Source organism: Carcharhinus amblyrhynchos, chromosome 13, assembly GCF_965287045.1.
Source record: "Carcharhinus amblyrhynchos chromosome 13, sCarAmb.v2.hapA, whole genome shotgun sequence".
Lineage (NCBI taxonomy): Eukaryota > Metazoa > Chordata > Chondrichthyes > Carcharhiniformes > Carcharhinidae > Carcharhinus > Carcharhinus amblyrhynchos.
The window spans coordinates 54,989,512-55,012,374 of NC_137336.1; the positions used below are offsets into that span (position 1 = coordinate 54,989,512).

Genomic DNA, 22,863 nt, shown 5'->3' on the forward strand with positions numbered 1-22,863 from the left:
GCGGGAATTCAGAACAAAGGGGCACAATGATATCAGACTTTGTCTATTTATTAGGGAATTCAAAAATTACTTTTTAAGCGTATAATAGTGGAAAAACTGAAACCATTTTCCGTAATTGATGGTGGATGCCAGGATAAATTAAATCTTCAACATTCAGGTATTTGTCAGACAAGGATATACAGGATCACAGATGAAATGATTTAAGGGCTGCTCCCTTAACTGCTGTACAATTAAAACTATTAACTAAAGGCGGTCCTTAGCTTCTCACCCATAACATTACTTAAATGCCGTCATTTCAACTGCAGTTTTCTGCTCAGCAACCTCAAACATTTCCTGCTATGCAAGTAGCTTGATTGCAAAGTAGTCACGTTAGGCCATAATTTGCTGTCTAAATAATACTGAGGTTTATCGCATTCAATGTTATTTATGTGCAAAAACTAAGTAGGGTGGCACACTGGCAGCATGGTTAGCATTGCTGCCTCAGTGTCAAGGACCTTGGTTCAATTGCAGCCTTAGGTCTGTGTGGAGTCTGCATGTTCTCCCGTGTCTATGTGGGTTTCTTCTGGGTGCTCTGGTTTTCTTCCACAGTCCAAAGATGTGTTTACGATTTACATCAATGATTTGGAGTTGGGGACCAAATGTAGTGTGTCAAAATTCACGGGTGACACTAAATGGGTGGCAGAGCAAAGTGTGCAGAGCACGCTGAAAGTCTGCAAAGGGATATAGATAGTCTGAGTGAGTGAGCAAGGGTCTGGCAGATGGAGTCCAATGATGGTAAATGTGAGGTCATCCATTTTGGTGGGAATAACAACAAAATGGACTATTATTTAAATAGTAAAAATATCACAGCATGTTGCTTTGCAAAGAGACCTGTGTGCCCTTGTGCAGGAATTCAAGGAGTTGGTTTGCAGGTGCAGCAGTTAATTAAGGCAGCAAATGAATTTTGTCCTTTTTGCTAGAAGGATGAATTTTAAAAACAGTAAGGTATGTTGCAATTGTATAAGATATTGGTGAGGCCACATCTGGAGTACTGTGTGCAGTTTGGTCTCCTTACTTGAGAAAGGGTATACTGGCACTGGAGGGAGTGCAGAGAAGATTCACTAGGTGGATTCCAGAGTTGAGAGGGCTGGCTTATGAGGAGAAACTGAGTAAATTGGGGCTATACTCATCGGAATTAAGAAGAATATGGGCAGAACTTATAGAAACATATAAAATTATGAAGGGAATTTTTAAGAAAGAAGCAGGGAAGTTGTTTCCACTGGCGGGTGAAACTAGAACTAGGGGGCATGGACTCAAAATAAGGGGAAGCAAATTTAGGACTGAATTGAGGAGGAACTTCTTCACACAAAGGGTTGTGAATCTGTGGAATTCCCTGCCCAGTGAAGCAGTTCAGGCTACCTCATTGAATGTTTTTAAGGCAAGGATAGATAAATTCTTGAATAGTAAAGGGATTAAGAGTTATGGTGAGTGGGCAGGTAAGTGGAACTGCGTCTGCGAAAAGATCAGTCATAGCCTTACTGAATAGCAGAGCAGGCTCGATAGGCCAGATGTCCTACTCCTGCTCCAAGTTCTTACGTGTGGGTTAAATGGATTAGCCATGGTAAATGTATGGAGTTGTAGGGATTTTGCAGGAGAATGGACCTGGGTATGACACTCGTCATCAGTCGGTGCAGACTCAATGGGCCGAATGACCTCCTTCTACACTGTAAAGATTCTATGATAGTAAGTTCAAGTTAAACAACAGCACACGCCTACAACCAAATTGCTGTTTAAATTGTACTGCTCTGCCATCAGCTGCATGAAAATGGGCCTCATACTCGTGGTCGCATGGAACATTGTGAAGTTGGTGCTTGCAACATGAACATATACACAAAGATAGGACTAGGAATTATTTAGACCGTCTGGCACTGAAAATTAACTGCTGCACAAGCAGAATCTCATTTCTTCAAAATTTATTAAAAATATAAAATTTAATTCAAAACATTTACATTTTCCTGTCTTTCTGAACTGTCTCAATCCAATCATCTTTTTCCCTCTCTACCTCTGATTTGGTATTGAATTTAATAACGACACCAATTTTAAACCTCTCCCAGCAACAACCTGCAGTTGAACAAGACTATTTGCAATCATAATCCAAGACACTTGCATAGCCACCATTTACACCTCCATAGCATCAACCAACTCCACTCTTGCCCCAGCTCACCTGCTAAAGAAACCCCCTAAGGTCTTAGTTGCCTCTCTACTCAAATATTCCAATGCTCTCATGACAGGCCTTCCACTTTCCATCCTCCATAACTTGTAGTCATCCAATTCTCTGCTACCTCCTCCAGCCGTACAATTGTCTAAGATCTCAATTCCAAATAAACTTGGTGCACTCAGATCCCAGTTGCCAATTTCAGGGGCCCAAGCATCTCAGATGCCAGTCTCAACCAATTTAATCCACTCCACGTGATATCAAGGAATACGGAATTAACTTGCCACGTCTGTGTCAGCTGTCGAATCATGGCTGTGATTCTCAGCCATATCCTGTCTGCAATGCATAACACTTGTGCTCCAGAGCTTGCTCCACTAGAAAAGCTGCTCCATTACAGTTACAACATTGGCAACTATCCAACAATGTGGGAAATTGTACAGGTATCTCCTCTCTACAAAGAGCAGAACAAATGCAATTAGTCAATACTGCTCCATCAGCTTAATCCCAATCATTGTAAATGGATGCAGCATGTTGTCAACAGAGCTATTCAGCTTTACATCTCATTACAATCTTGGCCCAAATTAGACAAAAGAATGGAATTTCCCAGGTGAAGTGACAGTGACTGCCCATGACAGCGAAGCAGCTTTTGATCAAGTCTGGCATTAAAGAGCCTGAGTAAATTAAGCAAATAGGAACCTGGCAAAAAGTCTCCACTGGTTGAGTACAAAGGATGATGATTGTGGTTGTTGAGGTCAATCGTCTTAGCCTGGTTGGTTTAGTGCGAGCTTTTAGATTTCCTCATATGTACAATGGTTTGAATCCCCACTTGTCATGTGGGATTCAATTCCCTGACGGGGAGCTGAGAAGTTTCTCAAAGTTGCACTGGCAGTTGAAGTGCAACGTTTAGCCTTAGGCCATTCTAGTTTGAAAATGCCTGATCTCAGAAGCTGAACTGACTCAGGCCTGGCAAGCACATGAACGAGACACCATCTGGGAATATCTCTTGCAATAGGCTTTTGCTCTCTTTGGCAGCACCTATACTAAAAAAAATGGAGTGATAGGGAGATTGGCAAGACCCCTACACAAGGATGACATGCAAATTTGTGAAGGTTTCCATGCAGTTGGGTGGTTAGCTCAAATGGTTAGATCATCATTCAATCCCCATGCTAACCAATTGCAATTATATGTGCTTATCCAAATCTCGCTCCTGATGTTGAGGTGGCCAAGAGGTTAAGGCGATGAACTGCTAATCCATTGTGCTTTGCACCCATGAGTTTGAATCCCATCCTCGTCAGCAATTCATTTGCTCTATTGTGATAATACTGTGCCCTCGACATCAAGAGTTCCTCTGGTCGACCATCTCCAGTTGCTGCATTGTGGCCTTGCCTCCATCATAAAGTCAGAAACAACAATATTTGCTGATGACTGCACAGTGTTCTGTCTCATCTGTAATTCCTCAGATAATTAAGCAGTCTTTGCAAAAATACAACAGAACCCGACAACATTCAGGCTCGGAGTTAAAAGTGGCAAGTCACATTTGCACTACAGAAGTGCTAGGCAACGAGAGGGAATCTATACATTTTTGACAGCATTACCATTGTTTAGCCTCCCTCATCATAAACATTCTTAGAGTTAATAACTGATGACCAATATTTAACTGGATCAGCTACATTAATACTATAGCCACAAGAGCAGGTCACAGGCTGGGAGCTCTGTAAGCATCTAACATCTTAACTTCTCAAAATCTGTCCACGATCTACTAAGCACAAGTCAGGAGTGTGATGGAATACTCTCCACTTTCCTGGATGAGTCCAGCTCCAAGAATAATCAGGAAACTCAACAGCATTCAGGTGAAAGCTACCCACTTAACTGTCATCCCATCCAATACCTTAAGCATCCACTCTCTCCATCACTGGTGCACAAGACACGCCAGAGTACCTCACCAGGGCTCCTCTGACAGCACCTTCTGACCTCAACCATCTAGAAGTCCAAGGACAGCAGAAGCATGGAAGTTCCCTTCCAAGTTACACATCAACCAACTTGGAACTATCTAGTCATTCTTTCACTGTCATGGTCAAATGCTACAATTTGCCCCTTTACAGTACTGTGGGTGTGTTTAAGACACATGGACATTGGTGGTTCATCATTGCTTTCTCAGGGACAATTAGAATTGTGATATGCTGGCTTGCCAAAAATGCCCACATTCCATGTTAGTAATATCAACAACTTGCCATACAAACAAATTTGAAACCTTAACATGTAACTTCAAGTGTAACACTGTTCAATGTTCTGCCACAACATATTATGAACCTCAATCCAATGGCTCATTGCTTGAAAGATCATTAATCGTACTGGGCACAATTCAACAAATATATGGGATTAATTGCCCTTCCTCTGCAAATTATTTGGAATTGCTTCTTTCCTAATAAGCCATTAGATGCTTTTTCTACTGAGTAAATGCTGAGCTAATAACTGGGGTAATGGTTCTAATTTTGTTTCTGAAGCTGGAGAGTGAATAAAGGCACAAAAGGTGAGTCGGTTTGAAGATGCTGCTGTTGATGAATTTACCCAAACATATAGCTGCCCTTATTACAACTTTGCAGCTACATGATTGCACTGATCAAAAGGAGTGAATACCCTCATGAGTGTGAGGGGACAAATGGACCACAACACTATTATCTGTTATCTAATGCTTTGTTATTTCTCTCATGAAATTATCAGGTTCAATGCTTTGATATATGGATAGATAAATATCTGTATGGCTCTGTATGATAGACAGTTAATTTGTACCATCCCTCATTTCTTCACATCTTTCCAATTTCATCTCCCTTAAAACTGGTATTATGAATATTAAACATCCGAGTTCAGTTATGCCCCAGTTAGCTTTCATGGCACTTCCATTTTAAAATATTACAATAAAGCTCATTTTATTTTCCATTTTCCCAGCAACCAGCTTAGTCAGTGAAATGAATGGATGATGTTTAATCTTGTGTATAAAATATCAAAATCACAAATGGTGTTTATTGCAGTTGTGTGCATGTTGCAGAAGAGTCTCAGATTATGATCTGACTACACGTCAGTGGCTTTTAAAAATCATTTGAAAACGCTGTATAGACACTAGTGCATTCCTCCCTCCACCTCCCAATGTAGTAACAAGTCAAAAATAGAGGTTTTCGATTATGTGTCAATTAGGGCACCAGCTGAGTTCTAACATTTGCCTCATTAACCTGCGCTTCAAGTTTGATGGAGGTCAATAAAAATTCAATGTAAAGTCTCAATTTCTTTCCAGAAATATGCCTGGGAAATGCACATGCAAAGGCAACAGTCAATTTGTACTTCAATGTGTGACTGAATAGTCCACTCAAAGTTTTTTTTTGAAAACATAGAAGTGTGTCCACTTAGATGAGATACTGGAGGAATACAGGTTGTGGCAGAACCACAATAAGCAAGGGCTCGCTCCTTTGTGGTAAAACGGGAAAAAGACCAAGAAATAAAAAGACCACAGATCCTAATCTGAGACACTTACACAACATGTACGCATTTGCAATAAACACTATTTATGACTTTGATATCTTATATGCAACATTAAGTGTCACCCATTCATTTACATAATACATTGAGGCTGCATGTCATCTTGTATGTATGATGCACAGGCCAGTTAGTCATGAACAACTTGTTAAAATTCTGATCTGACAAACATTTCACTACATCATGCTTGCTTAAACAAAATGATATGGCAATGGACTTCCAAACAATGCTCTGAGCTAAGAGATAGAAAACATATTTGTATCAGTTTCGGTTTGCCCTGATCAGAAATTATGTACAAAAGCTTTCCATTTTTACGTTGGAGCAGTATGACGCACATAACACTGGTGGGTGAACAGGTGGGGAGGCTGGCACGCGAGAGACAAGAGTGTATGTACGTACGAGAGACAGGGGTGCGTGTCTAATATGAAAATCAGCTTTCCAGCACCACCATCCCCGTTAAAAATGACAATACATGAGACTTCTGCATTTTTTTTAATGAAAACTTATTACAGTATTAGCCACTCCTAAAGCGACTACAGCTTCCAGGGATTAAGGTTAATGGGCTATGGAACTGGCAAATATATTTGTTACTGTTTCTTCCTAATTCCTAACATCTGCATACTTCATAGCTAGAAAATTCTTGTTTTCATTTGATTTGTGTCCGCACCTATTTTGCAGCAACAAAAAGTGTCAATCTTAAAAGAATGTTTGGGGTTTCTGATGCTCTTGGGAGATTCTTCCACTCAAAGTTTGGGAAATCCTAACTAAGATCATGAGATAAATAGGATTTCTGTAATTTCTTATATGTTGCAAGCATCTTAAAAACAAAATCAAATTTTCAACATAGCCAAACCATGGTGCTAAGACTTGCTCCAATTCACTGGTTCATAAACCAAAACATAAAAAGCCAGTCCTGTGGTAGGAGCAGGGGTGGGATGAGGAACATTACTGTGATCACCAAGTAAAGAATATGTAGTCTGCATGACTCAAGGACCTGAGGAACCTTGAATGAGAAAGCATCAACAGCTTGGTCATATTTCTCAAAAGTCTGTTTTTCTTCAGACTGTCACTGGACGCAAACATCTTAGTCAATGCACTATGCATCAATAGCTTTTGAAAATTGTTTGAAGACACAGTTTAAACCCTAGTGCATTTCTGGAACCCTTTTCCTCCCTTGACCCATCCTGTCTGCCGCTCAAGAGTAAACCCAGCAACAGAATATCCACTAAATATACTACTTATGAAATCTATTAACTTGGGTGTTCCAAGCGTTCAGGAAACCCAGTTTTCTTCATAATCTTGTGAAATTTTCCTGAGTTACTAAACTCCATAAAAGAAAATGCTGACCTTTAAAGATAAAGGTGGAAAACATAATGACATACAAATCCCTCATCTGCTGTAAATTGCTGCTGGAACCAGCATTCAATCCCAAAAATAAACATAATGCACAAATGCAAAACCAAAAATGACAATTTGGTAATATAACTTAGAACAGACAACTGCAACAATTAATTCCTTGTCTTTTTAAGTTTACTGCTGATGATTTACTGCTTTAAGTTTACTGCTGATGAACTCAATGCTGATGCATTGAGTTGGCGGGAGACTCCATCACTCATTAATTTATTGCTCAGAATGAATAATGGGAAACATTTGGTCTGCTTATTTCTACCGCTCTGCATATGCACATCATGCACTTGCCTCATTACAACAACTCATCACAGGGAAAAAAAAAGCAGTCATCTGTGACATTATGTATTCTGTAGGGACTTAGTTTACACATTGCAAAAATGACATTAAGTCACAGTATGGTTTAATGGGAATCCCCAAACGCTGCTCCTACACACATGGAACAGCATTATCTGACAGTGGAATGAAGAGAAAAATAGAAATAGCTGAACATAATATTCCGTTCATTGTGAAGCTGATTTATGTCAGGCAGAAGAAAATTGATGTTGGACAACACAACAACATCACATGCAAGAGCTCATGGCACAAAAATTCAGACAGCATTAATGACAAATTCCAGGTAATGAAGCAACTGGATTTCTAGAAAAACTGCCACATAGATTGAGCTCCACAGATCGACATAATTGGAGCTCCTGTCCTAAGTGTCCAAATGTCTCTTTTGATAGCCAAATGTAGTTCCTATTGTAGTGACTTTCCTATTAATTAAAACCTCCTGCGTATATTAGCAGGACAGGCCTGTTTATCCATTTAAGGAAACTTAAATAGGTGGTTCTCTTTCATTTCATCCTGTCCTTACTTTTTCTGCGTTCTTCGGCAATCATGTATTTTTCCATCTAAGAAACTGTTGTTACTAATCATAGATTCTATGGGGCCTTGCGTGGTGGATGAGCCTGATATTAGAGCCACATCTTGGCAGTTGTTTCCCAGAGATAGGTTCGCTCCTTGGATTCTAGACTGCTGATGTTCCTTCCTCAGGCTCCTTTTCCAGGATTCCTCTTGCAGTTGGGTGTCCTTGAAGAATTATGTCCCTTCAATCAGGAGGTTCCTCCAACTAGTCTCTTCTGAACAAGGGTCTCCCAGGGGTTAACAGCTATATTCCATTTCTTAATGTAAACCTTCGGAGTGTTTTTGAAGTGCTCCCCTTGTCCTCCACTTATTGGAGAGCCTTCCTTGAGCTGGGCAAAGATTTGCTTTTGCAGTCAAAACTTTTGATATCCAAAGCACACAAATGGTTTGGTTTTGATGATTATGGTCTTGATGCTAGTGCTCTTGGTTCCTTCAAGGAAGCAGAGTGATGTTAGTATGCCTGTCCTCCCAGATGATGTGGAGCATCTGTCTCAGATAGCATTGACAGTACCTCTCCAGGGCCTTGAGGAACATCTGTACTAAGTCCAGGTTTTTGAGTCATAAAGAGGAGTTAGGAAGACAATTGCCTTGTACACAAGGATCTTGGTGCTGTGGTCAAAGACTCTCATCCTTAGGTGTCTGAAGGTGGCACTCACAGGTTTAATATGTTGTTGGGTCTCCTGTCAGCCTTAGATGGGGGCTGACTCTCCAGGTAGGGGAAATGTGAGAGGGCTCCTCCATTTACCTTGATGAAGGAAGAGACCATATCTTGCCTTGGCCAGGTTGGTCAAGGACAGAATCTTTTTGAGGTTGAGATCAATTCTTCTCTACGGTTCCGTAAAAAAGTCAGGCATGGCTTGGAGATTCTCTTTCAAAAGAGCACAGATGGCAAGTTCCCAGCGTTCGGTGACAAATTTGTTCTTGATGGCAAATCCAATTCCATGTGTTCTGGGCTGACCCTCGAGTTTTCCACTCCAGGTGTAAATCACTGCCACATTCCCTCAGCTGCCCTTCAGGTTTCTTGCAGGGTAGCAACATCAATGTTAAAGTGCCTAAGTTTAGAAGCAACAAGGGCAGTTCTCCATTCCACTCAAGTGTTTTGTTCATTTTCCATGAGGGTTCATACATTCCAGGTTCCAAAATTGCAGGTAGATGGGTATGCTGGAAGCGGTTTTCCAGCCAGATTGCAAATGGAACAGACTATTTTTTGGGGCGTGATTTCCAGTCCTTTCCCTATGTGGGATTAGCAAGGTGGATTCTGAAGAGGGCTGCTCAGTTGTGATGAAAGCTGCCAAGATGTTCTGTTGCTCCTATTCCAAGAACGAGACTACTCAGTTAAACTTCACTGCCTCCATGCCATTCCAAAGCCAGGGACTTCCAGATCTCATGGACTTGCCCCAGTCGAAATTCATTTGCTGTAAGCAGATGACCGGTTGTAGGACACCTTCTAACGTGGGTATGCCATTGCCCCATTAGTAGACACATTGTCCTTAGAGATGGTCGGTCAAGTTCCAGTGGCAAGCAAATCTCGACGACTGAGGATCTCCCTACTGCTGCAGCCATTCATACCATGTGAGTCTGTGTCACTGGTCATGGATTCTATGGAATTAGCAGGGTAAATACATGGGGTTATGAGGATAGGGCCTGGGTGGAATTGTGGTTTGTGCAGACTCAATGGGCCAAGTGGTCTCATTCTGCACTATTGGGATTCTATGAGTCTATGAGTATCTTCTGCCTGATCTGCCATCGAGGGCTTGTTTTGGATTGTGTTTGTTGGGTACCTCCCTCCAATTTTACCATCAGAGTCAGAGTCAGAGTTATACAACACAAAAAAAAGACCCTCGGCCCACTGCATCGGCACTGGAAACATAAACCATCCAATTATTCTCATCCCATTTTCCAGCACTTGGCCCATAATCTGTATATGCTTTGGTCTCGCAAGTACACATCTAAAAACTTCATAAATGTTATGAGGGTCTTCAGCTCCACCACTCTTTCAGGCAGAGTGTTCCAGGTTTCCACCATCCTTTGCACCATCCCTCTAAACCTCACATCTCTGCCCTCTAGTCATTGATCCCTCCATCAACCGGAAAAGTTTCTTCCTGTCTACTCCATCTCTGTCCCTCAATTTTATACATCTCACTCATGTTTTGAGAGTTTACCCCTCCCCCTCCCCAGTCTCCTCTGCTCCAAGGAAAACAACATTAGTAGATTCAATCTCTGTTCATAACTAAAACTCTCTAGCCCACGTAACATCCTGGTAAATTTCCTTTAACTCTTTCCAGTGCTTTCACATCCCTCCTGTAATGTGGATTCCAGAACTGTGCACTATACTCTAGCTGAGACCTAACCAACGTTTTATGCAGTTCCAATATAATCTCTGTGTTCTTAAACTTTGTGCCTTGGCTAATAAAGGAAAGTATATGGTCAGTCTTCTTAATCATTTTATCCACCTATCCTTAAGGGACTGATGTACATGCAATCCACTGATCTTCAAGTGTTTCCCAGAGTCCTGCCATTCATCATGTATTCTCTTGTCTTGCTTGTCCTGCCCAAGTGCATCACCTCACACTTATCCAGATTGATTCCATCTGATCAGCCCCTTTATATCCTCCTGTAATCTCAAGTTATCCTCCTCACAATTTACCACCCCAATTTTCATATGATCTGTCTATATTCGTCTAAATCATCTACATAAACCACAAACAGCAAGGACCCCAACAATGATCCCTGGAAGATTCCACTAGGCACATTTCCAGTCAGAAAAACACCTGTTGACTATCGCCCTCTGCTAAAGTCTAAGATGACAACAAATGCATTGAATTCATATTCACACCTTGGTATGGCTCCTGCTCGGTCCAAGACTGAAAGAAATTAAGGGTCATCGCCCAATCCATCACGTAAACCAGCTTCTCAACAATTGACTCTGTCGACACATCCCGCTGCCTCAGGAAAGCAGCCAGCAGAATCAAGGACTCCATACGCCCCAGACATATTCTCTTCCTCCTCCTTCCATCAGGAAAAAGATACAGAAGTCTGAGAACACGTACTAACCAACTCAAGAACAGCTTCTTCCCTGCTGCCATCAGACTTTTGAATGGACCTACCTCGTATTAAGTTGATCTTTCTCTGCACCCTAAATATGTACACTAAATTCTGCACTCTCTCCTTCCCTATGTACACAATGTTTTGTCTATAGACCACACAAGAAACAATACTTTTCACTGTTTACAAATACGAGACAATAATAAATCAAAACACCTCTTCAAAATATTCAATCAATTGGTCAGACATAATCTCCCAACCATACTGACTCTTCTTGATTAACCCCTGCAAAATTAGTACAGATTAATTTTGTTTCTCAAAATTGCTTCCAATAGTTTTTCCATCACTGAGGTTAGACTGACTGGCTTGTAGTTTCCTGGTTTATCCCTTCCTCTCTTTTTGAGAAACAGTACCACTTTGGCAGTCCTCCAGTATCTCTCCTGCAGCCAAAAATGAATTGAAAATTACCAGTGCCCCAGCTATTTCCCCTCTTACCTCAATTCATCCAGCCCATTTCGTCTACTTTTAAACCTGTCAGACCACCCAGAACTTCCACTCCATGTTAATTTCTTCAACTGTATCAGTCCTTTCCCTGATTTCTATACACACATCATTTCTCCCATTAGTGAACACTGATACAAAGTTTTCATTTAGAATCTTTCTCACGTCCTCTGACTCCACACACAAATTACCAATGTGGTTCTCTTTATCCCTAGTTTTTTTTTACCCATAAGCTCCCTGCCAGGAGTTTAAAAACTCCTGACAGCATTACTCTTAGGATAAACATTTAAGCATCTCCAACATGGTAAGTAGGCAATCCAAGGAAAGGACTTTCTCTAACAACTCTCCCAAGAATTGGTCAATATCAATACAAAAGTCAATAGATTGATACCAAACACATTACAGTTGATGGAAGTTTCTGCCTGACCTGAGAAAATACTTAATAGGTTAAGTGAATCAAAAGAAGTTCCACCAAAGAATAGTCATTCAATCATCTGCCATGTAGGTAACCCCAAGACAGTGGGAACCTCGAGCAAACATTGTTCTCAACACCTGCATTTTTCCAGAAACATCAAGTTGCAGAAGACATTCATTGAGTCTTAACAATAGATATATCATTGAGCTAAGAACTCCTTTGGGAATGAAAACTCCACAAACTTGTGATAATGATACTGCTCAATTTGACCCACCATGTACACGAAGAATAGAATTTTCGCAACTTAATTTAACAGTAAAACAGCATTTCTGTGCATCTGAGTCCATTCGTCAAATACAAGGCATAAAATATAACATGTTATTTGGGGAGATTTCACGCAGTGCAGGTTGAATACTTTGAACAAAATCAGGCCTTTTGAACCACAGAAAACTCATTACGGTTATAGGAACAGCATTCTATGCCTGTTTGCCAGAGGTTGATCTGAAATTTATTCTCTGTATGCCATCAACATTTTTAAATTCAGCTGGGCCCAAGTCTTCCTTTGATGCCATTCTGAACAGTTAAGTGGCCTCAGAGCAGCTGCAACATGCCACTTCACTATTTTTCACTTCTCATTCACTTATTTTCCTCCATCACTCAAAATATGGACCACCACTGGGTAGTGAACAAAGTGTGAACATCTGAATTCATATTGCAGACAAACACCTGATTATAAATACATGTACAAACCATCAGAAAAAAAACTACTGCGCAATTTTTAATTTATTTATTGGTTCTCCAAAAACCTGGGCCAATTCAGCAGTCAAGAATAGGTCACCGGATCGCTCTACAAGGAGGCTGTAACTCCAACATGCTAGCATACTTTCCAGAATCCAAAGATTTGTATGACAGCATGAAACAGATTTCGGTTGAGGATTACTCATGAACCATTAATCTAACACCTCACATTGTAGAAAAGCTCATTTTCAGAGCTTATACCACGGGGTTAAATTATGCACGTTCTTTTCAGAAAATCTTCATTTCCCAAATAAGTTCATGGTTAGGACCATTTGTTATTCTCTTGAATCCTTAAACTAAACTGGGTTGGCTCAAACAATTACTTGCAGGTGATTATTTCTAAGTATGCAATATAGACAAATTATTTTTTCCACCCTCCCCTGTTGATCATTAAACACCCCCACACACAACATAAATAGAATATACCAAATTACTTCCTTTCTTGCATGTCAGATCTGATGCCAGCAATCATTTTGCAAAGATCAGTTTAGTTTTCAAGATGCACATCAGGATTAAGGCACGGTGCTTTGAAGCAGCAACAAGTTATGCTGTAAAGTGAGAGGACCTCAGCAATTTCCTGACTTCAGTCAGGTTGTCAGAAGTTGCAAAAAGACAGTGTGCTTACGTATAAAAACCATAGGGTCACCACGGACAGACCACACATGCTGATCTTTCTCTCATTGTATCACTCCAGTCCCCAGAAAGATGTTTCCATCCCATGCTTTCAGCAGAGACTGTATATATTTTAGCCTTAGAAGGCAGTGGAAGAATAAAACCTTGCAGAAAAACAAGAGTCTAGATTGAGCAATACAGTAGGAGCCACCGTGTGTACTTGGTGCTCCAAGTTAAAAGGAGAGCAGAGCCCTAAACTCAGAAGCAACAATTCAATTGTATCCTAGTAGAATAATGCAGCTTTTGTAATAAACATTTTAAAGAGTAATGCGCATTTACCTCTTGCAAATGTTTTCACTACCCAAAGATCATGCTTAATATCAGTTCCCAAAAAGACTGACCACTGAATTAAAATCAATCTCTGCGAACAGAATTAAAGGTAGTGGAATCAAACATGGTCTCTGATTTCATGTTACCAATCCAGTCCAATACAACAGATCAATGTGTACAGCTGACCAAGTATCAACATACAGTCATTATACTTGCCCCAGGCTAACTCAGTATCACAATTCCATCGCTAAGCAAAAGCCACACTTGTCTAGTTTACAGGGACACCAATCATGACGCAAAATTTGTCAGAAGCCAGATACCTCCACGCAGCCAAATAATAAAAAAACTTGAGTAATTCTTTGCGATGCTGCTGTGATGCAGATTCCAACAGCTAGCTCAGGCAAACGCTGGCAAAAGTCTGAACAATGGCCAACAGAATGTGCAGGTAAATTAATGGCACAATAAAAACAACAAAAAAGGCAGCTGTGGAGCACACATTTCTTGGAGATGTAGGTCAATGCCAGTTAAGCACTCCAATCACCAGCAGCCTCACTTTAACTGGGTGGTTGTTGTGGCGGTGCTACTCTTCAAACTTCATCAATCTAAGGAAAGTTACCAGTTGGTACAGTGAAGCGCAATGACTGGACTGCAGAAAGGAGGAATTCATATTCCAATTAATAAACCATAACAACCTACACTTCAAACCACAGCATTGTTTTAAAATTAGGATTTGAATTAAAGTGTACGAATAAAACATGTCATATCTGCCAGACCAGCTGCTGTGGCAACCAGCTGGTGTTACTTACAATCAGCAAGCACACAGCTTCACAGCACTCACTGATTATAATGCCACTGAGTGAAGAAGCTGCTGGGAAAAAATGCTGCAAAAACTGGATTATGTGAACAGTGGAGAATACTGCACCTTGATGGATCACTTCTCTTAACTATGGTATACGTACAGCATACACGTTGAGATTGAAGATCAACCTGAGTTGTACTAACTCAATTTGATCCTCACCACCAGATGGAAAACCATACCCACTCTGACACGGAGCAAATTTCTATACAATTACATCAATGATCCTGCCATACATAGTTCTGTGCATACAACAACTCAGGATCATAGATTTCTAACCAAGAGATTGACAGGGAATTCAAAAATCAAGGAGGTGTGAATGAAATTATTCAATGTACAAGATAAATTTCTGAATGCATAAGAGAGAAATTTTATTTAGATTCCCACAAGTCAACACACAAAAGTGTCTGCATTCAGAAGCAGACATAAACCTGACCATCAGACAACTTGAAATAACTAGCAAACTCTTTTTGGTATGGAGTTCATGCACAAGTGCCTGATACATGCTTTATTTCAGTCACTTTTGTGTAGAATAAAAGACAGAGAGCAAAGCTGGTTACATTTGACTTGCAGAATACCATTCCCCAACTCCAGACGCACTGTCAAGTGCAGAGCATGGCTACAGCACCAGATAAACATCCAAATTCAGTAAAGCGATACATATTCCTTTACTGAATAAAGGAATGTCAAAAGAAAGTGTATGAAAACTGACTGGCTTTTATATAGAATCATCTAATCCATACAGTGCATAAGGCCATTCAGCCCTGCTCTGACAACATCCCACACAGGCCCTAACCCCTTAACTCCACATATTTAACCTTGCTAATTCCCCTGACATTAAGGGGCGATTTAGCACAGCCAATCAACCTAATCCACACATCTTTGGACTGTGGGAGGAATCTGAAGCACCCAGTTGAAACCCATGCAGACACAGAGAGAATGTGCAAACTCTATACAAGACAGTCACCCGAGGCCGGAATTGAACCCGTGTACTTAGCACTGTGAGGCAACACTGCTACCCGCTGTGCCATCATGCACCACCATGTAGCACTTTCAATGCAGCAAAATATCCCCAAGCGCTTCAACAGGAGCCTAATCAAAAACAATTCAACACCAAATCTCACAAGATCACTTCAGGGTAGTGATCAAAATCTTTGTCAAAGAGCTCAATTTTAAGGAGCGTCTGAGGTAGAGACAAGTGAAACTAGTAAAGCATTGCCTTGAGCACACATCTGATTAAGTACGAGACACTGGGTACATTCCATCCATGCCCTTTTCCACTACTCAATGCTGAAGAAAAAATTTCCGTATATTCCAACAACCAGTTCATCAGATTGATAATCAATCCAAGGAAATAGTGTATATTTTCCTGGTCCATAAGCGGCCCTATTTATAGCAAAGGAGGCTTTATACACCATTTCAAAATCATAGGATTCGGACACCTTGCAGCACTACATACTGTCCATAAGCAACAGTATTTATAATCATTACTAGACAACAGAATGGCCATTAGAATGCCATTTACCATGTTAATAGGGAACAGAGGAGAAAAATGTGTGCTATAAATTCAAAATTAAAACTCTAGAATCGGACAGCAGGAACAAATGGTTAATATTAAAGTAAAGATCTTCATTCAAATTAATGATTCAACTATGAAGGCCCAATACATAAACTACCTTTCAGTCTCAGATGCTGATGGATTTGCTGTGCCATTTCCCACCTTTTGTCTTTTTTAACTCATGTTGTTAATCCAAAGCAATATGCTTGAGAAAGCTCAAAATTCATAGTTCCACTAGAACTAATCCACAACTTAAAGGGTCCAATTCATTCAGTAACTGACTGCTCAGAAGATATAGTTCTGCTCATGTAAACCTAGACCAGCACAATGACGAAGTGACAACAGCGAACTACCAACACACCAATGGAGGCAAACGCTCCACTGGTTCAAGACTAGACAATCTCGTGTCAAAATGATGACAATAAACCCTCCTAGTGGACCAAAGAAAACATCTGAGTCTCTTGTCTGTGTGTACCTTACAAGTTGAAAGGCACACCTTGTAACAAAGAACTCGGTTTCAGTTTCCATTACTTTTTTGAAAAAAAAACAGGGGAAGCAGCTAGCCACTGTTGTGAGTACTCATAGTCAGAAACACAGTATTTGAAGGAATTCCTGTGTGTAAATATTAAAACAGATTTCAGACAGTGAAATGGTTTAGACAGCGCCGTGTTGATCAGCATCGTCTCCATTTGCAGTAAGTAGAGATGGGGGCTCTCTCTCCTCCATCATTCAATATGGACCTGACCCCAGTTTCAGGCAGCGATCCACCCTATGCCTCCCTTCCCCAACCTCCCGACCATCCTCCCAGCTACCCTCCCCCCGCAATCACCAAAAATAAAAACAGCAGCGGAATAAAATTCAAATGTTGTTGAACCGCGGCCCAGAGGCGGCTGGGTCTGCCCGCCGTAACCTACAATCCATCCCAAACACACGCGGTCCCCTTCCCGGGAGTGCGGCTGATCTCTGCTCTCTTTACCTGCTCCCCGCTCCAGCCTGGGCCCGGCTCCATCCCCGCCCGCGGCTGCTCACCCAGCGCCGGGCTCGGAGCTTCCTCTGGCGGACTGGGGCTGCGGCTCTCTCCCGGGACCGCGCCGCCGTTGCCCGGCCCCCGTTTGTTCTTCTTCCTCCGGCCGGCGACGCGTTTCTCCTCGGCGCAGTTCATCCCTGGCTCCGATTTTTACTCGTTCCCGATTCACCGTGTTCCGGGTATAACCCCCTCTCCCTCTGCCTCTGCCTCTCGCTCCGCCACAAACCGCTCGCGCTCCAGGGAAACACAATCCAATATGGCGCTCAGCGAATGGAGACGGGGGGGGGGGGGACGGGGGACGTCAACCGGAAGCAGGCAAAAAAAGCGTCCCATCTGTCACAGGCAAATGCGGAGCGGCCATCTTTCATACAGGCAGCAGGTGGCACAAACTGCAGCTGGATGGAGCCAAGTGATTCAAACTGAGCACACACACAGCCATGAAGATGCAGACATTACAACACTTGAAACTAGTCCATGTCGGCATTTCCTCGCCGTGCAGCAAATAGTCCTAATTACGTCTACCCAAAATCGACCCATGCCCTTTATCTCTCTCCTCTGTTGAGCCACATATCTAATCTTGACTACTGACAATAGTTGCACCCATTAACACTGGAAGTGATTTTGCAGTCTCACACATGAGATTTCTCCTGCCTCACAGCCTCGGTGCTCTTATTAAAATGTTTAATGTACTTGTTCCCTACTGCTCCTTGTTATTAACTGCCAAACATCACCCCAAGAAGCAAAAGGATTGTAAAGATTTTTCCAGTCTTTGTCAATATTCGTATTTCAATATATCAGACAGCATCCTAGTGAAACTGCAATTCTTTTTGATTTAATTTATTATTCACATGTATTAGCATACAGTGAAAAGTATTGTTTCTTGCATGCTGTACAGACAAAGCATACCGTACATAGGGAAAGAGTGCAAAATATAGTGTTACAATCATAGCTCGGGTATAGAAAAAGACCAACTTAATGCAAAGTAGGTGCATTCAAAAGTCTGATGGTAGCAGGGAAAAAGCTGTTTTTGAGTCGGATGGTACGAGATCTCAGACTTTTGTATCTTTTTTCCAACAGAAGAAGGTGGAAGAGAGCATGTCCAGGGTGCGTGGGGTCCTTGATTATGCTGGCTGCTTTTCAAAAGCAGTGGGAAGTGTAGACAGAGTCAAGGCATGGAAGGCTGGTTTGAGTGATGGAGTGGGCTTCATTCATTACCCTTTGCAGTTTCTTGCAGTCTCAGACAGAGCAGGAGCCATACCGAGCTGTAATACAACCAGAAATAACGTCTCCACAGCGCATCTGTCGAAGTTGGAGAGAGTTGTAGCTAACATGCCAAATTTCCTTGGTCTCCTGAGAAAGTGGAGGCATTGGTGGGCTTTCTTGACTACATTGTCCTCATGGAGGGACCAGTACAGTTTGTTGATGATCTGGACATCTAAAAACTTGAAGCTCTCGACCATTTCTACTTCATCTGCATTAATGGGGACAGAGGCATGATCTCCTCTATGCTTCCTGAAGTTGATGAATATCTCCTTCATTTTCTTGACATTGATGGAGAGATTATTGTCACACCAATTCACTCGAATCTCTGTCCTCTTTTTCCTGCGCTGTGTCTCATCACAGTTTGGGATCTAACCCACAATGGTAGTGTCATCAGCAAACTTGAAAATTGAGTTGGAGGGGAATTTGGCCATACAGCCATAAGTGTATAAGGAGAATAGTAAGAAGCTGAGGACACAGCCTTGCGGAGAACCAGTATTGAGGATGATCATGGTGGAGATGTTTTGCCTCTCCCCACTGACTGCAGTCTGTGGGTTAGGAAGTCTATGATCCAGTTGCAGAGGGCAGAGCCAAGCCTGAGACCACAAAGTTTGGACACGAGTCTCGTTGGAACAATGGCTGCAAAGGCTGAGCTGTAGTCTATGACTAGGAGTCTGACATAGGTGTCTTTGTTATCTAGGTGTTCCAGGGTTGAATGTAGGGCCAAGGAAATGGCGTGTGCTGTGGACCTGTTGTGGCAATAGGCAAATATAGTGGATTCAGGCAGTTGGGTAGGCAGGAATTGACTTGTTCCATGACTAAACTTTCGAAGAACTTCATAATGATGGATGTCAGAGTCATGGGATGATAGTCATCAAGGCACTCCGCCTTAGCTCTTCTTTGGTACCAGGATGATGGTCATCTTCTTCAAGCAGGTAGGAACCTCAGATTGGAGTAAAAAGAGGTTGAAGATGTCTGCCAATACCCCGCCAACTGGTCCATGCAGGACCTGAGCACTCGTCCGGGAAGAGGGCATGCTCTCATTGACCTCTCTACCATTTACCAGCTCTCACTGACATCTCTACTATTGATCAGGGGTAACTCATGATATCTATGCTCCACTAACAGAGATGATAGATCAGTTCCAAGAAGAGAGTAAAACTGTAATCAACAGAATTTTTTAAGACAGAACATCTTGACATATGAACCCATTATTATGGCTTGGGGAAGATAAATAAGAGTGTACAGAGACTACCTGAGCCTTGCTGTTGCCTTGAGTTGCGTGATTAATATCTTATTTCAGAACAAACCATTCAACTCGTCCTGGAGACATCCAAGACCAGGGCATTGGTACCAGCTGGATCAGATCATCACCAGATGTGACTCTCTGAACAGCATTCATAACACATACAAACTATCAGTGCTCACTATGGGCCAGGGTAAGGTGATCTTCAGACAGGCGGTGCAGACCTGATGGGCCAGATGGCCTTCTTCTGCACTGTAGGGATTCAATGGGATCAGCATGTGGTGAGTCACCAGGCACAAGTGGGCTGCAACCAGGACAGGTGGTAAGGGCCATGCATATGACAACCTCCCACAAGACAAGGTCATAGATGAGACCTGACCTGCTCCAGGAAACTCTTTTTAATTCTTTCATGGGATATGAGCATCACTGGCTAGGGCAGAATTTATTACCCATCCCTAATGGTCGTTGTGAAGGTGGTGGTGAGCTGCCTGCTTGAAGTACTGCAGGTACACCCACAGTGCTCTTTGGAAGGTAGTTTCAGGATTTTGACCCAGCAACAATGAAGGAACGACTAACTCATGATGCAGTGACTGAAGGTGGTGTCTCCATTTCCTGTGCAGCGCAAGCAAAAGCCCCTGCTGACTGGGTACTGCAGTTAAAATTCAGAATAAGATCATGTGATCTGTTTGTTGCCATGGTCAGAAGACTGTCAGCATGGTAGCAGATACCAGTATTCAAAGGGGGATGCAAACTCTGTCAGCAGTCCAGCAATCTGTGCCCTAGCAGATTTCTTGGATTGCTGAAATGATCCCCCAGAAAAGAAGCAGAGGCTGGATGGTGCAAGATCTGAGGACATCCCGTGGGGTGACAGTATTTGTGCTCACACCATTGCTGTGACTTTGCTGTTGCTTTTCAATCAACAAGACCAGACAATTTCTGGCCATGCAAGATGATGCAGTCCAAAGTTGGGTCAAAGTCCAGAGATACTCGAAGTTGTTCTTCAAGACCATTTACAGTTTCCTCCAATGAGTTTTGCAGCCTTCCACCAACTATCGTTGCAGTGGGAGCACTGCATAGGAGGTAAACATATGAACAGGGCAGCCCTAAAGGAATGAACAAGGGTGGATGGTACAGTTTTGTATGTATTTTTGGAAATGTTGTTGGAAGAACTTATTATAGAATGGTTTTCTAGTAGTGTCTTTTATTACAGAATTTTGGATTGAAAAGAGGGAAAACTGTGGATCAAGCATGTTGCAAGGGTGAGATTTCAGGAGAGTGGGAGGGTGAGAACCCGGTTGTGGTGGTACATGTGGGTGCCGGCGACGTAGGCAAAGTGCAGACTGAGGATCTGGGGAGGGAGTATGAGAAGCTGGGAATGGAATTAAAAAGTAGAACCGACAAGGTGGTCTTCTCTGGGCTACTGCTTGAACCGAGTGCAGACGGGCGTAGGGTTGACAGGATAAAGGAAGTGAATGGGTGGCTCAGAGATTGGTGTGGGAGGAATGGGATCGAATTTATGGGGCATTGGCACCAGTATTGGGGTAGGTGGGACTTGTTCGGGCGGGATGGGGTTGGTCTGAATCGTGCTGGGACCAGAGTGCTGGCGAATCGAGTAAAGAGGACTGTAGACAGGGCTTTAAACTAATCAGGGGGGGGGAGGGTGCGAGGGTAGGTGATGTTAGGAGGTCTACAGTTAAGGATAGGGTACAGGTAAGGGAAGAGGCTGAGGATGTCCCAAGTGGTGGCGTTACGGCAAATAGGGTCCAGAAGAAGGCTGGGATGAAAGCGCTTTATCTGAATGCACGAAGCATTCGGAATAAAGTGGATGAGCTGGTGGCGCAGATCGACACAAATGGATACGATCTGGTGGCCATTACAGAGACGTGGCTGCAAGGTGACAGGGACTGGGAGATGAATGTACAGGGCTATCAAGTGTTTAGGAAGGATAGGCAGGAGGAAAGAGGGGGTGGCGTAGCTCTGCTGATTAAGGACAGCATCAAGGTGGTAGCAAGGGATGATATCGGAGCCAAAGAGCAGAAAGTGGAATCGTTGTGGGTGGAGATTAGGAACAGCAAAGGGAGGAAGACGCTGGTGGGTGTCGTCTATAGGCCCCCGAATAATGATCTGGAGGTGGGGCGGGCTGTTAACGCGCAAATAAGTGCGGCGTGCAGGAATGGGACGGCAGTAGTTATGGGGGATTTCAATCTGCATATTGATTGGTCGACCCATGTTGGACGAGGTGGGCTCGAGGAGGAGTTCTTGGAATGCTGCCGGGATAGTTTCCTGGAACAGTGTGTGTTGAAGCCGACGAGGGAGCCAGCTATCTTGGATCTGGTGCTATGTAATGAGGCGGGTAGAATTAGGGACCTTGCGGTGAAGGATCCTCTTGGAGAGAGTGATCATTGTATGGTGGAGTTTCTGGTGCAGATGGAGGAGGAGAAAGTGGGTTCCCGGACACGCGTCCTTTGTTTGAATAGAGGGGAGTATGGTAGGATGAGAGAAGAATTGGCGAATGTGGACTGGGGGAGCGCGTTGGAAGGTAGGTCTGCTGAGGAGCAGTGGAGGATCTTTAAGGAGATCTTTCTTGGTGCTCAGCGGAAATTTATTCCGATGGTCAAAAAGGACCGTAGGAGGAGATGTAATAAGCCGTGGATAACGAAGGAGGTGAAGGAAAGTGTTAAATTAAAAGCGGAGGAATTTAGAGTAGCTAAGAGCAGTGGGCGAGAAGAGGATTGGGAAAGGTTTAAATGTCAACAAAGATTGACAAAAAAGTTGATAAAGGAGGGTAGAAGAAGCTATGAAGCTGGGCTAGCGCTTAATATAAAAAAGGATGGCAAGAGTTTTTATAAATATATAAAAAGGAAGAGGCTGGCTAGGGTGAACGTTGGTCCCTTAGAGGATGAGAAAGGGGACCTAGTGGTAGGGGATGGGGATATGGCTAAGGTCTTGAATAACTTTTTTGTTTCTGTCTTCACGGAGGAGGACGTGAATAATTTGCCGGGTGTTAGCGATGGAAAGGTGGTAGGACTGGAGGGTCTTAATGACATTACTGTTACTAGAGAGGTGGTGCGCGACAGACTGGAGGGGCTGATTGTGGACAAGTCCCCAGGACCGGATGGAATGCATCCGAGGGTTCTGAAAGAAATGGTGGAGGTTATAGTGGATGCCTTGGTGGTTATT

The 22,863-nt window shown here is 42.6% G+C and overlaps 1 protein-coding gene across 3 annotated transcripts in view; it reads right to left on the reverse strand.

Annotated features, from left to right (window-relative positions):
- Positions 1 to 22,863, reverse strand: part of fam193b (family with sequence similarity 193 member B) — a 102,110-nt gene that overhangs the window by 46,572 nt on the left and 32,675 nt on the right. For 2 of the 3 annotated variants that reach the window (XM_080201701.1, XM_080201700.1), the window contains exon 1: positions 17,127 to 17,434. The exons of the other annotated variant lie outside the window; for it this stretch is intronic. In XM_080201701.1, the coding sequence (XP_080057827.1) occupies positions 17,127 to 17,312 (186 nt within the window). In that variant the 5' untranslated portion in view covers positions 17,313 to 17,434. Of the gene's footprint in view, positions 1 to 17,126; positions 17,435 to 22,863 lie in introns of those variants that run through there. 3 annotated transcript variants of the gene reach the window in all.